The 18,407-nt window shown below is 44.7% G+C and overlaps 2 protein-coding genes and 1 long non-coding RNA gene across 21 annotated transcripts in view; 2 read left to right on the forward strand and 1 right to left on the reverse strand.

Annotated features, from left to right (window-relative positions):
- qtrt1 (queuine tRNA-ribosyltransferase 1) lies at nucleotides 1-3,522 on the forward strand. The gene is made up of 9 exons (XM_088358924.1): nucleotides 1-316; nucleotides 562-630; nucleotides 706-844; nucleotides 956-1,150; nucleotides 1,285-1,423; nucleotides 1,500-1,575; nucleotides 1,646-1,755; nucleotides 2,124-2,208; nucleotides 3,271-3,522. The coding sequence occupies exons 1-9, from the start codon at nucleotides 35-37 to the stop codon at nucleotides 3,421-3,423; spliced, it is 1,248 nt and encodes a 415-aa protein (XP_088215050.1). The 5' UTR covers nucleotides 1-34; the 3' UTR covers nucleotides 3,424-3,522.
- The window catches only part of LOC148384024 (uncharacterized), a 27,955-nt gene continuing 11,029 nt past the window's right edge, over nucleotides 1,482-18,407 (reverse strand). For 13 of the 18 annotated variants that reach the window (XR_015853584.1, XR_015853587.1, XR_015853585.1 and 10 more), the window contains 11 exons: nucleotides 18,165-18,332; nucleotides 17,703-17,780; nucleotides 17,517-17,615; nucleotides 16,524-16,604; nucleotides 13,028-13,155; nucleotides 12,919-12,961; nucleotides 12,654-12,855; nucleotides 7,178-7,416; nucleotides 6,913-7,097; nucleotides 4,947-5,024; nucleotides 1,599-1,746 (listed from right to left, as the gene is read on the reverse strand). This is a non-coding gene — a long non-coding RNA (uncharacterized LOC148384024). Of the gene's footprint in view, nucleotides 1,747-3,823; nucleotides 4,009-4,946; nucleotides 5,025-6,912; nucleotides 7,098-7,177; nucleotides 7,417-12,653; nucleotides 12,856-12,918; nucleotides 12,962-13,027; nucleotides 13,202-16,523; nucleotides 16,605-17,516; nucleotides 17,616-17,702; nucleotides 17,781-18,164; nucleotides 18,333-18,407 lie in introns of all 18 variants that reach the window. The other 5 variants (XR_015853582.1, XR_015853580.1, XR_015853595.1 and 2 more) reach the window with 5 other exon arrangements.
- kcnt2b (potassium sodium-activated channel subfamily T member 2b) overlaps nucleotides 4,398-18,407 on the forward strand; it is a 24,252-nt gene continuing 10,242 nt past the window's right edge. For both annotated transcript variants that reach the window (XM_088358911.1, XM_088358912.1), the window contains exons 1-9: nucleotides 4,398-5,841; nucleotides 14,761-14,840; nucleotides 15,033-15,135; nucleotides 15,230-15,292; nucleotides 16,562-16,610; nucleotides 16,971-17,030; nucleotides 17,543-17,617; nucleotides 17,841-17,924; nucleotides 18,220-18,314. In XM_088358911.1, the coding sequence (XP_088215037.1) occupies nucleotides 5,753-5,841; nucleotides 14,761-14,840; nucleotides 15,033-15,135; nucleotides 15,230-15,292; nucleotides 16,562-16,610; nucleotides 16,971-17,030; nucleotides 17,543-17,617; nucleotides 17,841-17,924; nucleotides 18,220-18,314 (698 nt within the window). In that variant the 5' untranslated portion in view covers nucleotides 4,398-5,752. The remainder of the gene's footprint in view (nucleotides 5,842-14,760; nucleotides 14,841-15,032; nucleotides 15,136-15,229; nucleotides 15,293-16,561; nucleotides 16,611-16,970; nucleotides 17,031-17,542; nucleotides 17,618-17,840; nucleotides 17,925-18,219; nucleotides 18,315-18,407) is intronic.

The raw sequence follows: 18,407 nt of genomic DNA on the forward strand, positions 1-18,407 counted from the left end.
CAAACCACTTCCCTGTCACGTGACTCACACCAACATGGCCGCCACCAGACCTTGCGTGGAAACACAGTCGTGCACGAACATGTCTTTAAAGAAAGCGCTCGCCATCGCGTCTCCCCTCACTTTACACATCGTCGCCGAGTGTCCGGTGACAAAAGCAAGAGCGTGCGACTTGAAGCTGCCGCACTCCGTCGTTAGCACGCCGGTTTTCATGCCGGTCGGCACTCAGGGGACCATGAAGGGAATCACCTCGGATCAACTGGATGCTCTCGGATGTCAGATATGTCTCGGGAACACGTACCACCTGGGGATGAGGCCGGTACGGAATCTCTAGATAGCATGCAAAGATGTTGCCTTGGATACCATTATTGAGCCAAGGCACATATTTGAAAAAATGTCAAGGCACACCAGTCATCAAAAAGTGGTTGCAAAGGTTAATTGTGCCTTATGCCATCTAGTGGAAGAGCATTTAACTGTTCATCCTGTCATAGATGACATGTTTTCAACAGCGTACCAATTAAAGTGTTCTCCCCCCCCTCCCCTTTATTTGTTCTGCTTCCAAAGGGACCGGATTTGATCGAAAAGGCCAATGGTTTGCATGGATTTATGAACTGGAAAAGGAATCTGTTGACGGTAACTTTTTAAGGTGATATTCTATCTTGCAGTACGAAACCAGTTCAAAATATGATTCTTTCCACTGCTTTGAAGGACAGCGGAGGCTTCCAGATGGTATCTCTTGTGGAGCTCTCCGAGGTGACCGAAGAAGGGGTCACATTCAAGTCACCCTATGATGGAGAAACCATCCTCCTCAGTCCGGAAAAGTCCATCGCCATACAGAACAGCCTAGGTCAGTGATTCCTGGCAATTACAGGGGCCCAAGGCAAACCCACTGGTGGGTTCCTCCACATCAATGTACTGCAAAGATTCTTGAATAGCCCAAATCGCCAAATTCGTCCAGGTTCAGACATCATGATGCAGCTGGACGACGTAGTGAGCAGCACAGTGACGGGGCCACGTGTGGAGGAGGCCATGCACAGATCCATTCGCTGGCTTGATCGCTGCATCACAGCCAATAAGAATCCGCACAAGCAAAACCTTTTCGCCATCATCCAGGGCGGGCTGAACGCCGGGCTTCGCAAAACCTGTCTCGATGGTACTCGGTCTTATTCTGCTGTTAGGGTTCGATCTTGAACCCATCTATGCATTTTGTGTTGAATGTCATTCAGTGGCGTACCTAATGAAGTGTCTAAGTGAATAGTTACCGAACCTCCCCTGCATGTCTCATAGAAATGACTAAACGTGACGTTCCCGGCTTTGCGATCGGGGGCTTAAGCGGAGGGGAAGAGAAGGATGACTTTTGGCGGATGGTGACGCTCAGCACTGACCACCTACCTCGAGAAAAACCTCGCTACCTGATGGGCGTTGGGTAAGTACAGAGGAGGACTGAAGTTGACGCTTCACAGTGTGGTCAAGGTTGAACTGACCTGCAATCCGTGCCACAGGTACGCCGTGGACTTGGTGGTGTGCGTCGCTCTGGGTTGCGACATGTTCGACTGCGTCTTTCCCACACGCACAGCGGTAAGATCCTCCTTCCGATGTGACTTGACTTTGAAAGGAGATAAATTCAGTCACGCCTGTCATTCCTCAGAGGTTCGGCTCGGCGCTGGTACCCTGGGGATCCCTGCAGGTCAAGCACAAGCAGTATGCCAAGGACTTCAAGCCCATTGATCCTGACTGCCAGTGTCCCACCTGCAAAAGGTTGGCCAGACTTGTAAAGGGATAGAACTACATCTGTAAATTTTCATTAACAATATCTGTTGCCCAGATCAACATATTAAAAACCTCTCAGCATGAGAAGCATAACTGCACAATTATTTTTGCCAAAGCAGATTTTATTGATACAGTATATCGTTTTGGGTCTTATTAAAAGCTGCTGCGTACTTGTACAAACAAACCTCAGAGGAAGCCTTACAAAAACAAACAAAAAAGCTCGCAGTTGTGTTGCATTATATTTAAATGATGTTAGTACAACCCTCAGAGGACTTTTATAAACGCTGAAATGGAAAAAAAAAAGTTCCAAATATATAATTCAACTTATATGTAAAGGCACGCTTGTTCTGTTTCAGACACAGCCGGGCGTACCTGCATGCTCTGTTTAAGAGCGACACAGCAGCCATGCATCACATCACCATCCACAACATCGCCTACCAGGTAACTATAGCGACCGACTTTCTTCAAGACACATTTAATGCCAGACAACACAAAGGGAAATAACACAGTGCAACATTAGGTCACACGTTTCCGGGAAAAAGAAGCCTCTAAAGTCACACACAGGAAATGAAAATGAAAACAAGTGCATGAAGCAGCCGACAATACCGACCCTAACGCCTGATACTAGGCCACGCCCCTTAAAGGCACAAAACACTTGTGACTTTCTTAATTACACTTCATGAAAATGTTTTTTTCACATTTTCTTTTTTTTATATTTACAACACAATGTCCTTTTTAAAAAAACATGGAATAACAATTGTTTTTCTTGGGGGTAGTGCTGCAATGATGACTTGTCATCAACTGGAGATAAAATCAAGTAATCAAATGCCCCTCTTTTGTTCTGAGCTCAGTGAGAGATTCCCTGTGACAGACAGAGCGTGATATATGACTCATCCTTCAAACTGTGCAAAACGACAATAACACAACAGTGAGGAGTGTCCCCTTGTGACACGCGTCCCGCGGCATCACACACACACTCACGCTGTAGCTGTCTACTTATACAACACATCACTATTCAAAAGAGGGCCTCCCTATCCCATTTGAGCCGCACAAACCGGGTGACATGGCGACTCATCGATGAACCCCGCTCTGCCAAAGGGTGAAGGATGAGCCTTTTTAGCACTGTTACAAATATTTTTTTTTCCCCCCACAATACGTTTGCCGAATAACAACGCTAACCAACACCCCGTTAGCATTTACGGAGGTCGATGTTAGCTTGCCGTGGAGATGTTTATGCACTCATGACTATAAAATTGCAAGGAAAGAAGATGGCCGACTGTCCTCCTTAAGCACTGAACTCCTGAAAATAAATATATAAAATATATAGAAAATAAATAAAGCCTTCTGGCCAGGTCAGATTGAGCTTTTTTTTTTTTTTTCGATTTAAAAATTGCATTCTACTACATCATGAAGTCGATTCAAATCCAATTAAGAATGTCAGATTGGAATGTAATTTTAATCTAATATGGCATAATCCCACATGTTTTTTTTTCTTCCCTGCAGCTCAACCTGATGCATTCCGTGCGACAGAGTATCGTGCAAGGCCGCTTCCCAGACTTTATACGAGCCTTCATGCGCCGTATGTTCCCGTCCCGTGACCAGTACCCCGGCTGGGCTGTGGATGCTCTGGCCTCCGTCAACATCACTTTAGAGTAACACCTCAGAGACAATCCTTTTTTTTTTTTATAGATGCAGCTAATCGATCACGCAGATGAACAGCGACAGATCGTTTCTTAAACAGATGATTGTTTTTTATTCGTTGGTTACATTTGTATTGCCCTGTTTTGTGGGCGCGTGGGCGTTTGGGGGGGGGGGGGGGGGTTGCGGCTTTAGATCACCGAGATGGAGCTTTTATTATGTGGCAAGGCAAACAACCTGCAGCCTTTGCAAATTGTCCTCAGAGTCGACATTATGATAATACGCCACGGAATAAGGTTTAAATGAGGTTTGGAAAGGGGGAAAAAAAAAAAAACCAAAGCGTGTCTCACGGGATGCGCACCATTTTTTTTTATTTTTGGGGTGCTGTCGCTATGGTTACGCGGTGAGGCCCACCCACCTGAAAGGAGAAATGGGTTTTTCGCCTCGCCTGTCTTGCTCTTTGCACGGATGGGTGTGTTAAAAGGAGGCGTGTTCATTTGTCATCGCAAGCACGAATGTGATGAGAGCGTGCACTTTGCTGTACATCGCGACAAGACGAGCCAAGTGGGTGCTTGTCGTTACATCCAGCAGAGGGCAAAATATCTGCATACACACAAGAAACCAATGGAGCATCAATAGCAATTGGTCATGGCTGATAAATAATGCTCACTTGGAGATGACTAATGGACGCTGGTCCTCTTAAGATAATATTTGCATCCTTCTGTGAAGCGAGGGCACATGCATACTGATTTTTAACATCTATTGATTTTTAACTGTTCTTATAGAAGGACAAACGGACCTTATCTTGGGATATTGATTCACAATTTTCATAATAATTCTCAAATTTGGCCCAGTGTGTACCTCTTTTTGAATAATCTCCCAAGCGAAGCAGTGACAGCTCTGCACTCCAGCGCAAAGTGATTCCGCAAACTAAAAGCACATATTGCGCCCCCCCCCTTCTAAATACGCCCATATTCTTTCCTCACTGCGTCTATGCGATTATGATATCTTAATTAATCGCAGGATTATATTTACAGTATGGGTGTTAGCTGTTTATTTTGGAATATGCCTGGTGAAAAAGAGGAAGGGGGGGGGGGTTAGTTGCCAAGCCGTGCAGAATCGTATTACCGGGCCCCAGAAAAGTGTTTAAGGCTTTCACTGCGTTAATTGGACGCGTTGTCATGTATCGGGGGGAGGGGGGAGCTGTTTCAGAAAAGCAACATGACAAACATGCTCATTAAAGAGCAGTATTGGAACTTTCAAGTGCACCGACAACTCAGTGGTAGGCAGTTGTGATGGACACTTGAAGGGGTTGCGTGGATTCCCGTTGCCTTATTCTGTTATTCTCCTAATGAGGCGAAGGTGTTGATGGAGGATGGTGTTTAATTGATATATATCGTATTACTTTTTTTTTAAAATTAATAAATACACCAGCCGCTTCATTTGGTAGACCTGCACAACCTAAATAAGATCTTATATAATCACATCTGCCTTGACTAAAATTGATTATTATGGAGAAGTGCGTATAATATTAGAATTACCTCATTGTGATGTACTGCAAAACTGCAACAACAAAAATGATGGGCCATTATGAATCCATCTTGTGCTTCTCACTGCGCCTGTGGAAAAACAATCAGGAAAAAAGGAGTCAATCATTTGTTGCAAAAAAAAATATATATATATATATATCAAAGCAATAACAATTATTGCTAAGGCCATAAAGAAAAGCGCACAACAAATGACACCTCATGAGTTGCACCTTCGGTCTTTGGTTGTTTTTCCTCGGGCATGCTGCTTTTTGTATATCAAATTAGAGGCACAGCATGGTGCTATCGAAAGCTATTTTACCCCCACAGATGCATTTTATCATTACTACTTTCAAGTCATAATGACCATTCTTGAAAAAATATGACAGAATGCGTAGGTGTTCCTAATAAAGTGGCCAGGCTGGTCGTGTACTACGCTCGCGCGCGCACGCACATCCAAGTGGTGGCATCGCTAATCCCCAGTGGCTGGTCGTACACTTGCAGCGAGCGCGTCGATGCATGTGGAGCTCAGGCGGGGAGGATGCTGCGGACGAGCGACGCAAGCAACCAGTTGCTCTTCAGCTGCCAAAGTGGATTCGCAGACGCAACCTGTTGCCTCGGCGCGGGGGCAAGTGCAGCCGAATTGTAATTAGGAAGCCGAGTCGATCAGAAAGCACCATGTCGCCGATGGTGATGCTATTATAAGGACTACGAGGAGGAGCGGAGATTTTTGGGGTGGTGGTTCCCCCTCCTCCGTACGGAGGTTTTTGCGGTGATCCGCGCGCGCGCCGCGTCTCTCGGTGCAGCCCCGAGGTAGAAGGATGGTCGAACTGGAGAAGGAGGTGCTCCCGCTGCCCCCGCGGTACCGGTTCCGAGACCTGTTGCTCGGGGACTGGCAGACCGACGACAGGTAAAGTCGTGCGGCCGACGGGGTTGCTTGTTTTTACGCACGCACTTTTTTTGCGCAAATAAAAACGAGTGCAAAAGTGGGAGCGTCATCTGCGTGCAGTTGGCGTTTTCTGGGATTTGTTCGCAGCTTGCGTCTGTGGAGTGATGCTGCAACAGGTCCACTTGTTAGCGTATGCGCACATGCACAAGCTGTTCTACGAGAGGCCAAAAACGACATAAAAGCACTTCTTACTAACTTCATCTTTTTTTTTTGCAAGTGCATGCGTGATACACCCCCCAAAAAAATCTCTTTCTCAAACCTTGTAGGGGTGGAATGTGGCACAAAAGATCAAGATGTTGCATGCACCTTTTTCCCGTCTCCCGCTGTCATAATAGCAGAGATTCATAGTGGACCATCTGCCACCTGGGCAGGCAATTTCAAGTGGCTGCTCCCAGTAACTGGCAATTAACCTTTGCTTACACTCCATTTGCAGGCCGACAGATTTGACGTGCTATACGGTGCTTAATATGGATATTTCATTAGGACGTCTAATGGGAAAACCTCAACCTGCATTTGACACAAAGTCTGAAGATCACTCGCGGGCTTGTCAGAGCTCGAGTGGCTGTTTTTAACTACAAAGTTGGCTTGGAATGACCCTGGCGTAGTTACGCAAATATTTATAAACGATTTCCAAATAACTGAGAGACTATAATGGCACATTTGAACCTTCAGCACCAGCTTGAGGCTCAGCCACGCATAAACGTCAGCTACTCCATCTGCTAGTGTCAGCGCTGATAACGCGGCGAGTCAACGAGACGTTTATCACATCATGTTTCGCATAAACCCTTATGGAATAGCAAACTCAACCATGTGCCCACAAGGAATTCATTAGTGAGATGTCAAATTGAGAGCAGGAAGGACATCTCATTGACCCACCGACCTCACTACCTACCCTAGCTAGCTAGCTATACCTACTTACCTAGCTGTGATGTCGGAGTTTCTTGTTCTTGTACAATTTGAATGATTATTTTAGACTGCTTCTCTAACATCGTAGTCAAAAAGAAGTTATGTGACTAAACATTTTATACATACCTGTGAGAAAAAAATTGAGACGTGGCTACGCAGGCCTCAAGGTAGTTTTGCAATCTTCGCTGTACAAGAATTGAAGACATCCACTTGATTCATCCTCCTCTCCCATTGCTTTCACTGGATAATTCAGGTTTTTTGTTTTTCTTTTAGCCCGGAGGAAATCATGCTGGCGCAGTTCCAAACACAAGCTTTTGAGATGATTTTAGTTGAGGTCAGCACTAGTCAGTCACTTTTTGTGCCTGAGAGCGCTTTTCTCTTGTTCACTTACCGCTAGTAATTTGTCTGTGAATTGGATGGAGCTCTCAAATTTCTGAGTGCAGCATGGCCTCCAGTCACCTGATTACACGAAGCTTTGGCACGGGGAGCACGGCAGTTACAGTCCAACAATCTCACTTGAGACATTTCTCCGGGGAATGTAAACAAAAGGAGGGGTGCTTTGGGATTGCTTTGGCCGAGAAGTGTGTGTGTCTGCGGCTGTGTTGGTCTCACAGATGTTGCTGCAATACCCTGCAAACACAGAAAGATCAAGTGAATAAGGACAAGCTCTTAAGTATACAGCCTGTGTTTGTTTGATGATCGCAAGAGGGAGGATGGGGAGGATTGCTAGTAAAGTTCATAACTTAACTCGACTATTTTCCAGCAACCTGAGTGACCCTGCAAACATGGTGGACCTTTTGGTGGTTCCACAATGGCAAACGATTTTTTTTTTGGGTCAATTGTCATTGTAATTTCAAAGTGTTTAGGGCATTTGTGACTAAAATTTCCTGGGCAAAGAGAACCCACCTGACTGTAGAGCTCCACAAGGCTTTGTCACCTGCATAATTTAACAAGCAAACTAAGAAAGCATAAAGTTTAGTTTTAAAGTCCACTTTCACTTGACAAATTGTAATACTTAATTTATTCCCATATTGTTTGAGGAAATAACACTCCACTGGCTATTATTTGTACTATGCAAATGAGATGAGTACACTTTTTTATTCACGCTTCATTGCGTGCGTTTGTGATCATCTAAAAGCTGTCACAGACAAACGGGAAAACGGCGAGGGTAAGATGGTGATCTCCGTGGCGAGAGGATCATTAGCTGCAATAAAGCGGCTGGATTAAAAAGCGGGGCTGAGTTGAGATTGATAGTGACAGAGGTCTTAATTACCGGCGCATCACACGGTGTTTTGCTGCCACGCTGCATTAATGGCGGAATAGCCCTTTAACCAGAAAGCAAACAAAGTCGTCGGCGCCTCAAAGCACCACGTGGGGCCACCGACCGCAACCCTGCCGCATGAACACATTGTCGCTCTTAAACCCCTTTAACCTCTTGACTCACGCCCCATCCCTCGAGATCTGATTCAAGAGTCTTGAATTGAAGTGTCGTTCAAAAGCGTTCCTGTAATCTGCTGAAATGCAACCCAAGGCCCTCGGCTGACATAATTTTGCCGCACAAAAGACGCTGCGTGATAGAACTGAAAATAATCAAGGAAACGGAACACAGCGCCATCTGGTGGCGGGGGATCGAGCGAATATTTGATATGTGACGCAGAGCAGTGATTACATTTTCGAGATAGTATCAATAGAGTTGATTTACTTTTACTACATAGTGAATATTTTATTTGAGGCTGTGAAGTTTTACTCTGAATCGTTTTTTGTTGCCTGCGTGATTTATAACATTGACTTTGGGAAGATCAGTTGGAGGAGCTGCAAACAGTGGCTGTGTTTATTGGCCAGTTGGTATGACAGGGGGGAAAAAAAAGTCATTTTGTATGAGGGATAAATGAGAGACGCCTTTTTGTTGTGTGAAAGGGAGTTTACAGTGAGATTCCTGCCAAGTTGAACAATTGCTTTTGCAAATACATGTTTTTTTTATGTGTCCAGGTGTTTCTTTTATTTTAAAGCCACATCTCTCATCAAATGTACTACTTTTATATCCTCTGGCAGTGAATCAGATGGTGTCCTTTTTTTGAGAGGATGCCAGATGACTCGACACTTTGTTGCAGGACCATGGCAAGAATTTTTAAATGAAACCTGTGACTCGTATACGTGTTATTCGTGTTTATTAGCATCCCTGGACTTGTTAGCTACAAACAGGCCGCCTGTTCGATGATGCCCTTTACTTGTTCCAGCAGTTCAATTCAAAAAGTGTTAGTGAAATAGAGAGAAATTATTTTATTTTTAACTAAAACTATTGGTTTGGCTTTTCTCAACCAGTTTTTTAAGCACGCTCATAAAAATAAACAAGCTCCCGGCACAGTGGTGCATCAAACAAAACATTATAGATGCATTGCTGCACAGCTGGAGCTCTCTGGAATTACCAACATGCTTTTTGTCCTCAAAACAACGTCGCTTTGGTATCTCCTCACGCTTCATCTCAGTCTACTCCACCCCACCACCTCACTGATGGTTAATATTTATGGCTTTAAAGGTACAAGCGCGCCTTTCTGGGTATTTAGCGTATGAGATGTGAAGAATTGTGGGGTGGAGTTGTGAAATTGTAGGCTGGGGGAAAAACGGGTAACAGGAATGACATGGTCGATGGTTGGCTGCGGCCTGGGGAGCGGAGATGCCTAATAAGACCAATATGCCAACACGACGTGTGTCCCTTCGGGTTAATTAAAAATAAAGTATAATTGATATTGGCAAAGGTGAAAAGCGTTCAATGTGCTTTCACAGAAGTCCAAAGTCCTAATGAGACATCCTTTGAGGAACATGGCTGTTTCCTGGCTAGGTTTGCAAGGAAAAGCTCCTTCTAATAGCCGGTCTACAGCTACTGAATATTTTTTAGAATCAATTGTTCTACAGTTAAAAATAATTGGGACAATTGCTTCTGTACACTTTTGTTTCCTTATTGTTAAATGCGGGAGAGTTAATTTTATCAACAGCAAAACTTAAAAGTTCGCAATTTAGGTATTTCGATTCTTGATTTAAAATTTTGAATTTACTGCATTTATTTATTTATTGTTTGATTCTTTTTAACACAGCATAGCAGCTTGTGTACAAATGTACTTATTAGATGTTTACGCTGTTAGCATGTTCACAAAAGCCATTAAAAGTGCACCAGCGTTTGTGTCTAAATGAGTCGCAATGGAACCTTTTCCCTCAGAATACAATTTCAACACTTGCAAGGGTTTAATCGTAATGTCTTCCGCCACCCTCCATTAACCAGGAAGTAGTCTGCTAGCAACTGTTTTTGCGAAAGGGCTTTGGGTTCCCTATTTGCCGTCAGCGTCACGATGGGACTACTCAGCCACCATCGCAATCCAACAAAACGTTGAATTTTGGAAACAGTCCTCCCGCTTTTAAGACTTTTGTAGATTCAGACAGCACTGCAGGCGCAGGTACAACCGGCGTTAACGGTCGACCGCTGTAATTCCAGTCCCGGCTGGTGTCGGATGGTGCCGGAGGGCCTCTCCCGGCTCGCGAGGCGGATCACTAACACGCGTGGTCGCCGATCACGCCTGCCTCATTCCCAAACCGTGTTAGAGTCTCCTACTGCATCGGCCACAGCGGCCATTCCTCTCACATTTCATTCTTTTTTTTTTACTGCACTGATTTAAGATAAGACAGACGGGCGCTTCACGCAGAGTTGATATGATGGCAATTTTCTGCTCTCATCTACGGAAAATGTAACGTGAGGAGACGGTGGGGGGACAGATTGGCGCTTGGGTTTTAATGGAGTTATTCATAGTGAGTGATATATTGTTTCATTCACTGTGCGATTATTCCTCTCTTCTGAGACAAAGTGTTTCTAACGAGCGGTGGGTTGTGAACGCTCTATTCAGCCAAGGGGGTGAGGCAAGGCTGACGTCAGGGAGCAAAAGGCCCGAGCGCGGATGATGTATGGAAGTACATGGAGATAAAGTATATTTTTTGTTCCACAATGCAGATTTAAAGGGCAAGAGGCGGGATCCACCCTGGATTGGTTTGTACCATTCACACTCACATTCACACTTTTGTCTTGCCTGACTTGTTATCTTGTAGCATTGTGTTAGGACAGCAGGTGCGCTGTGAATTAACCTGAATTACCAACAAGAAACGTCCTTTGGGGTTTATTTATTACCCAAACAATCTGGCATCTGTTCTCTTGATGCATTTTGGAGATTGCAAGAGTTTGAAATGTTGGAAGAGTGGTTAGCAACTTGTTAGCAACTTAGCCTGTTGGAGTCACAGTCTAGACCAGCGAGTCTATTTGTAATGCGGAATTCATATTAAAGTGCTTTAAAAACGTCAAAGAATACATTAAGTCAATAAAAAGTTAACAGTAAAAGTTATTACAATAAAGGAACATTTTAAAAACAACACGGAGTTAAAACAGAATAAAATGTTTAAGATGAAGCTAATCAAAAAAAAGATTATTAAATCAAAACAAATGCTGCAGTAAAATAAATCATGTTTTATGCGCTATTTTAAATGAACTGACAGTTTGAAAGTTTTCAGAACGTTGCCTCCGCAGGTAATGAGCCTAATAAAATGCTGCTTTGTTTGTTTTGGTTCAACTTTGGAGAGCACACAAAGGAGCTGTTCTGGATGCTAGCTAGGGACTTTGTAAATCTTGTGTGTATTTTTTCTAAGAGCAGTAAAATGTTTAAAATATGTCCTTTGAATAACATGAGTGGATACTTTTGTCTGTGTTGTATTCTTGGGCTTTCCCTGTTTGGATATTAGTAATAGCAAGTAATAAAATAATTTATCAGTCCATACCATCCGAATCAAGCAGATTTTTTTTTTTTTTTTTAAATCCCCGGATGCAAGTACCGAGGTCACCTGTGGAGCGTTTTAAGATTTCAGGCATTATTAAGCGATTATGAAAGTCCGCTTGTTTCACTGAAGTGTTCAAATCAATCTCCTGCTAGCGACGTGTGGAATTAATAAGATTTTCCTCCCTCTTCACGGGGACCCGAAGTCGAGCCCCACTCAAGGGTGAAAATGTTTCTTTGTATTGAGGCCTAATTTTTCTTTGTTATCCCACATCCTGCCGTATGTGGGTCAGCGGCAAGGTGTTGTGTCAATCATTTCAACAACGTCAGAACAAGAGTGCATCTTGACTCTTGAGCAATTATTCGAGCAATTTACTTGCCTCTTGTCCTCATTTTTGAGGTTCCGTGATATTATTGTCGGTTTTTTTTTAACAGTGTTCTCTTCTCTAGAGATGACAGAGTACAGGACGCAGCGTAATAAACTTCCCGCTACTTTATGGCTGTCAGCAGTTTTCCGTGGCGTACTTCAAATGAATGCGCATATTTCTTGTAACAAATGAAAACGGCGTCACCAAGAGTGAATTAGCAGTCATGTGTTTCCTTTTGTGCCGTCTCCTTTTAGAGGTGAGCTTGTCATCAGTCTTTCTGCTTGTCCTTCTTCGATCTTGGAAATAAAGCATCGGTCGCTGTTGGCGCTTGCCAAAAAAAAAAGGCGTCTCGCATCCAAATTTATTGATGCATTTAATTGATTTCTGTGTTTTGAAATACGGTCAGCCTATCAATTTGAAAGTTAAATAAGGTTTTCATCCATTTTTGTTTAGTAGATTACACAAAAAAACCTGACAGTATTGAGTGGTTATATTTTTTTGTTGGCGTCCCTGCTTTACTGTATTTTTATTTATTTGAATTTTTTTTTTTAGTATACTTACTAAATTATATATACTAAAGCCACAGTTGCCAATATGCTAGATTTTTACCTATTGTGTGAAGCTATGGAACCTAACCCACTCGATATAAGATCTATTCCGTGAACAAATCAATCAGGATGCGAGTACTGACCTTGTCACACGTACGGCCGCCGTTCCCGGCTTGAAGTTGACATTGGCCACGGACTGCGAAACCTCTTTCGTCTTCCCGTCATGTGATTAGAAGGCCGGTGCTGTGTCATGATTGGCGTGCCAGCGTGGCTTGGAAGCAGCAGGGAGAGCCTGAGAGTTTCAAAGTGTCCTCCTCGTTGAAGCCACAGTCTCCCACGGTGTGTCTGTATATTCACGACATAGTTTCACTGGCACAGTTGACAACTCTTTCACGTGCGTAACCTTACCCACAAACTTGTTGTCAGTCAGCATCATGTCAGCTATGGCTCACTTGAAAGTAGAAAGACAAAACAAATTGATTCAGGACTCAAATCAGAAATTGCTTTAGAGACCCACCGTGAGTAAATACAGCGTTTTCCTATCTTGAAATGGCATGTCGAGCCACTGTTGTTGTTTCCCGGCTGCTGTTTTTACTTTGCGGAGACAGTCTCGGTCGCACGCTGAGATGGAATCCATTTGATAAACTTGGATGGACAGGATGAAGAGAGCGCATGGTTGGAAAAGGCCAGTCTGAGACAAACATTGACAGCGGCCACACTGCCATATTTTGGACTCGCTGAGCACTGATGCAAGACAAAACTTTTGAGACAAACATTAATGAACAATTCATTTTTTTGGAAGACTTCCTTCAGTGTGCAGTGGACTTTTTTTTTTCTTTAACATTTACAAGCCGGACACAAAGCCATTGTAATGTCATGTTTTTCCACCTGAATCCCTCCAAGCCTTATCGGGCTTTCGTACTGCTCATGTTCATTCGAGGGAAAAAGACTGCAGCTTACAGAAAGACACATGATCCTCTTCCCATGGGACATTTACAAGCGCTCCGCTGACATCATTTGAATAAGCTTTAGGGATTTTTGGTGAATGGCGGGGCCCCCATGCATAGAACAGAGGTTGCGTCGTACGACTCAAAGGGTATATGAATGGATTTGCATGTTTACCTCAGTTGGTGGTCTTTGGGAAGGGACTGGCGGTGCTGAAACAAAAACTTTGCAGTATGTATTTGCTGGTAGTTTGCAATATTCTTTACTATTATTATTTTCCTGGTATGTTTTATTCATATTTTTGGTGCAGGTGAGTTTCTGCGGTACTTTCATTTCTATCGAACACCTTTATAAAACCAGGTAGAAAATGTTTCGGCCAGGAAATCGCTGATAACGGATCACTTTGTCATGACGTCGATATCGATTGCTTGATTGCTCTGCGCATCGATTAGTTCAGACTCGCTACCGCACGAATCCTTCTGAATACATTATAACATAGTCCGTATGCAAATATCCCTCGTGTTTTCTCCCATCTAATGTTGGGGCGAAGCGTCAACAGGTTTGCACCCCATGGCTGAGCGCCCTTCACAAGTATGTTTGCTCACATCTGCGAGGGAAGCGGGAGGCGAGCCGTCCTTGCGTTACCGTGGCAACTAGAGGGAAGCTTGCACCTCCCTCGCCCTACAAGTGTGTGTATGTGTGTGTGTAAGGGTCACAGTGGAACCCCCGCGCTGGCCAATGACGTTGCGACAGTTGAGGCCCGGTCTGGAGTCCACCCCCCCCCACCTGAGTCATTCCACTCCCAAAGGGCGGATGAAAGGAGACTGAGTGGTCAAACAGGAAATACGGTCACCTCCAGTCCGACTGCTCCCATGCTGGACAATCCGGCAGGGCCTCTTTGTTGTTTTCCATCACGTCTCTGCATGAGTGCTGTAATAATCCTAATAACCCACGCGCGTGCAGGCGGGTATTTATGCGCACGTGTCGCTCTCGCCAGAAGGGTGCCGGCATAGAAAAGGGGCGGGAAAAAAAAGCAGCAATTATGGACTCCCATGTCGAGCAGTCATATCAGAGGGAAGTCATTTGTTGCTCTATATTCAATCAGCGCAGCTAACGAGAGCGACAGAGGATGACCGGGCTCTAGTGGAGCGCCATTTCCTCCGAAAAGCCATTAAAAGTGCTTTTTCGAATACTTGATTTGCTTAAATAATTATCACCCCTTTTCATCCGCAATATGATTTTGTCGCTCGCAGTGCGGCTCGTGGTCTCTAGACTTTTTTTTTTTGTCTCCCTTCTGTGCTTCAGGGTACAGGTGGAGTTCTACGTGAATGAGAACACGTTCAAGGAGCGCCTCAAGCTGTTCTTCATCAAAAACCAAAGATCCAGTGAGTTGCCAACACCATTACAGCTTTTGAACACGTGCCTCAATTGACCTTTTGGTTTTGCACGATTGACTTCAAGCAGTCTGAACAACAAATTTAAAAAGATGTATTATTTTTCACATGGTCCAAAATATATTTCCTCACCATCATGATCTCAATGAAATCTAAAGGATCCCCACAATCTTTCTATTGCAGGTTTGCGAGTGCGAATGTTTAACTTTGCGCTCAAAGTGCTGAGCTGCCTCCTCTACATTGTCAGAGTGTTGCTGGACAATCCCCAAGAGTGGAGGCCCGACTGGTGAGAAGAACACAACCCAGCGTCATTGTGCACATTCAAGTGGATTCTAGACAGGAACTGACTTTTTTTTTTTTTTGTGTCCTCATCCCTGTAGCATGAGTGGCGCCAACTGTACCAAACAAAACACATCCTCTCGCCAATGGAGTGAATTTGACTGGTAAGCATGCGGCGCGTCTTTAAATCAGGAGTGATGACCTCCCTTGGCCTGGGCCCTTAATGGTCAGGAGCGTTATCCAACGCGATCAATACGACTTCGCCTTAACTGATGCGATTCACAAGCTGATATTGAACATTCCAGATCCACGTTCATTTATCACAATTCGGCCGTATGGATTAGTTGTCAGTATAATATGTATCTAGTGCCCGTGCAGCCTAATCAACAGCGATCTAGTGGAGATAAAGCACGTAATATACAGCAGCGGGAGGGGGGAGGGAGGGGGGGCAAAACAGGAAGTGGTGGATCACGGGCCCCTTGGAAAACCATCCCGTGGTTCCAGCCCGGGGACCGACTGATCTAATTGGTGGTCGGTGACGCTGGCTAAGCTCCGGCAACAAATGACTCAGGAGGCTGACAGGGCGAGCTCGGGGAAGGGCTGCTGTCGCCTACTGCTTCAGGCGGCCGACTCGGAGGAGTCGAATCAAGCAGGCAAGCAGCCATGATAGGCCCCAGGGTGTCTTTGGAAAGGGAGGGGGGGGACCTTTTTCTCACAATAAGGCTGTAAATTTCTAGTTGACTGTGTGAATATCACTTTTCGCCTACAATATGAGAACATGGGCTGTTGATGGTGCTGCTACAAGTTTCTTATCCATTTTAGCAGCCACTCATGACCATGCTCTTGTTGGGGGGGAAAAAAAAGGTGAAAGCTTAGGGGAGAAAAATGTTATTTAAATTAGCTATCATTTGCATTTGTTGACAGTATCAAGTCTATTTGCATAAACTTTAATAATGTAAAAAAATAATAATGCAGTCTAATTGGTAGAACGTTCACAAAAATGTTTGTAATTTTATTTTCTTGGGTGAGTCACTGACAGGTTTTGTGCGGGCACATCGACACTCCTGTTGTTGGAAAATAGCCCAATTATGAGCATAATAGACACGCACACGCACGCGCAGGCACTTCCATTAAGTAAGAAACAGCTTGGACAGCAGCATAAATGACCTGTGTAGAGTTTACCACTTTAACAAGGACGGTAATGCAACATTTGGAGCACGGCTGCTAATTGCTGCCTGTTATATCCATTACGACATATTTTATTCATTAGCATGGTATTGTCGATAATGTGACGGCGCCCCAAGCGCAGTATTTCATGTCGTCTGGATTTGACAATGAATTCCAATTTTTTTGGTTCTATTTCCTACAAAATTGCTGCGTCTGTATCGGTCGTACCTTTGCTCCTTCTCCTGTCATGTCCTTCCACTGTGCAGGAAGCTGATCATCTGGGTGGAACGACCTCTACCCCTGTGGGCCCTGCAGGTCAGATAGAATAGATCATGTATGTTGTAAACATGCCCCCACAAGGACCCCATATACATTTTGCATGTGAGCTTTTATCCTCATTTCGCTTGCATACATCTAATGAGATGCGAATAATGGCGCACTAATGGACATAAAAGTGGACACAATGACAGCACGTTCCCCCTTGGTTGCTCACATCAGCTACTTTCTCTCAGTAGCTCAATCATCAGCACGCCCACTGATGCCACCCACGCGCTCTTCTTACATCTCCGCCATGTCTAATTTCTCTCCCTCTTCTCAGACAGTCTCGACTCCCCGTCTGATCTCTCGCTCTCTCTTTAATGCCAGTCTTTCCTCTCTCTCTCTCTCCCGTTGCAGGTGCTTGTGGCTTTTATCAGCTTTTCAGAAACTATGCTGCTGGTGTATCTTAGCTACAAGGTGAGTTGCTGAGAGAAGACTTTTTAGGAAAAAAAAATGGTGTCACCAAAAATGTTAAAGCTGTTCAATACGAAGTTAGAAACCAACACGTGTGTACCCCGCCTTAATATTGATGCATGAGACGAACTTTAGGGTGAGCCCCCGTGTTGCTACCGCAGGGCGTCCATCCATCCAGATGTGCCCGTGCCTTTCATGTACTTGGCACTATAAGCCCATGAAGGGCCCCATGTGCGCTTTAAAGCCAACCGGGTCCTGTGGACACATGATGTGAGGACGTCCACCTACGCTCTTTGGAGACGGGGTCACATTAAAAAAAAAAAAAAGTTAACCGCAGACAGATCAGACCGAATTAATGTTTTTCTCCTTAAATGGCACTCGTGCGACTTGTATAACCCGTCTATTTATTTCATGTCCCCTTTCGCTAAACGGGCCTGTTACGTGGTAATCCCGCCCGCGGGGGTCGCCATGACAATGGAGTTCCCTGACCTCTTGTGTGTGCTTTGCGTTTCCAGGGCAACGTCTGGGAGCAAGTACTACGTGTCCCCTTCATTCTGGAGATGATCAGCGCCGTCCCCTTCATGATCACTGTGAGTGGAAAAACATGCACCAGTGAGCACCGAAAGCACTCTCAAACAGCCCCCCCCCCCCCCTTCTGGAAAACACATTTATTACCTGCTGCTACAGTATACGGCACTTATGGCTTACACAGTTGGCTTTCGCTTCCCCGCGAGAGATGATTGCGTATGCATTCTGTTGGAGAAGCACAAGTGATGTGCTTTCTGCCTCTCTTTTTTTCCCCCCCCCACATAGGTGATTCTGCCCTCCTTCAGAAATCTCTTCATTCCTGTTTTCCTAAATTGCTGGCTGGCAAAACATGCTTTGGAGAACATGATAGTGAGTCGAGCACATTCAGTCATCATCAAACTACAGAACTGTGAGACAGATATGCTAACCATTAGTCCCGTGCTGCTGGTAATTGCATTTTTTTTTCCTTAAGGGAAAAAAAGGACGTTGATTTGTGCTAAGTGGATGACCTGGCGATGAATTGGGTTAAAGCCACTATTTAAGGAAACATTCTTTCTCACACGCTCCACCAAGCACACGTCCGATGTGTTTAAAACCTGAGCGGAGCACCTTGAGGCCACGTTTCCTTTTGCACGCCTCATCTTGCGTCTCACTCTCTCTGCAGAACGATCTCCACAGGGCCATCCAGCGGACACACTCGGCCATGTTCAACCAAGTGGTGATACTCATCAGTACGTTGGTGTGTCTCATGTTCACATGGTGGGTACCCCGTATGGACTGCAAAATGAAATGGACAGGAAGTGATTTCACAGCAGAGATGGAGGGGGCGACAGGTGGGGTGAAAGGAAAGAG

The sequence above is a fragment of the Syngnathus floridae genome, chromosome 17, assembly GCF_059516105.1.
Source record: "Syngnathus floridae isolate MCC-2025c chromosome 17, RoL_Sflo_1.0, whole genome shotgun sequence".
Lineage (NCBI taxonomy): Eukaryota > Metazoa > Chordata > Actinopteri > Syngnathiformes > Syngnathidae > Syngnathus > Syngnathus floridae.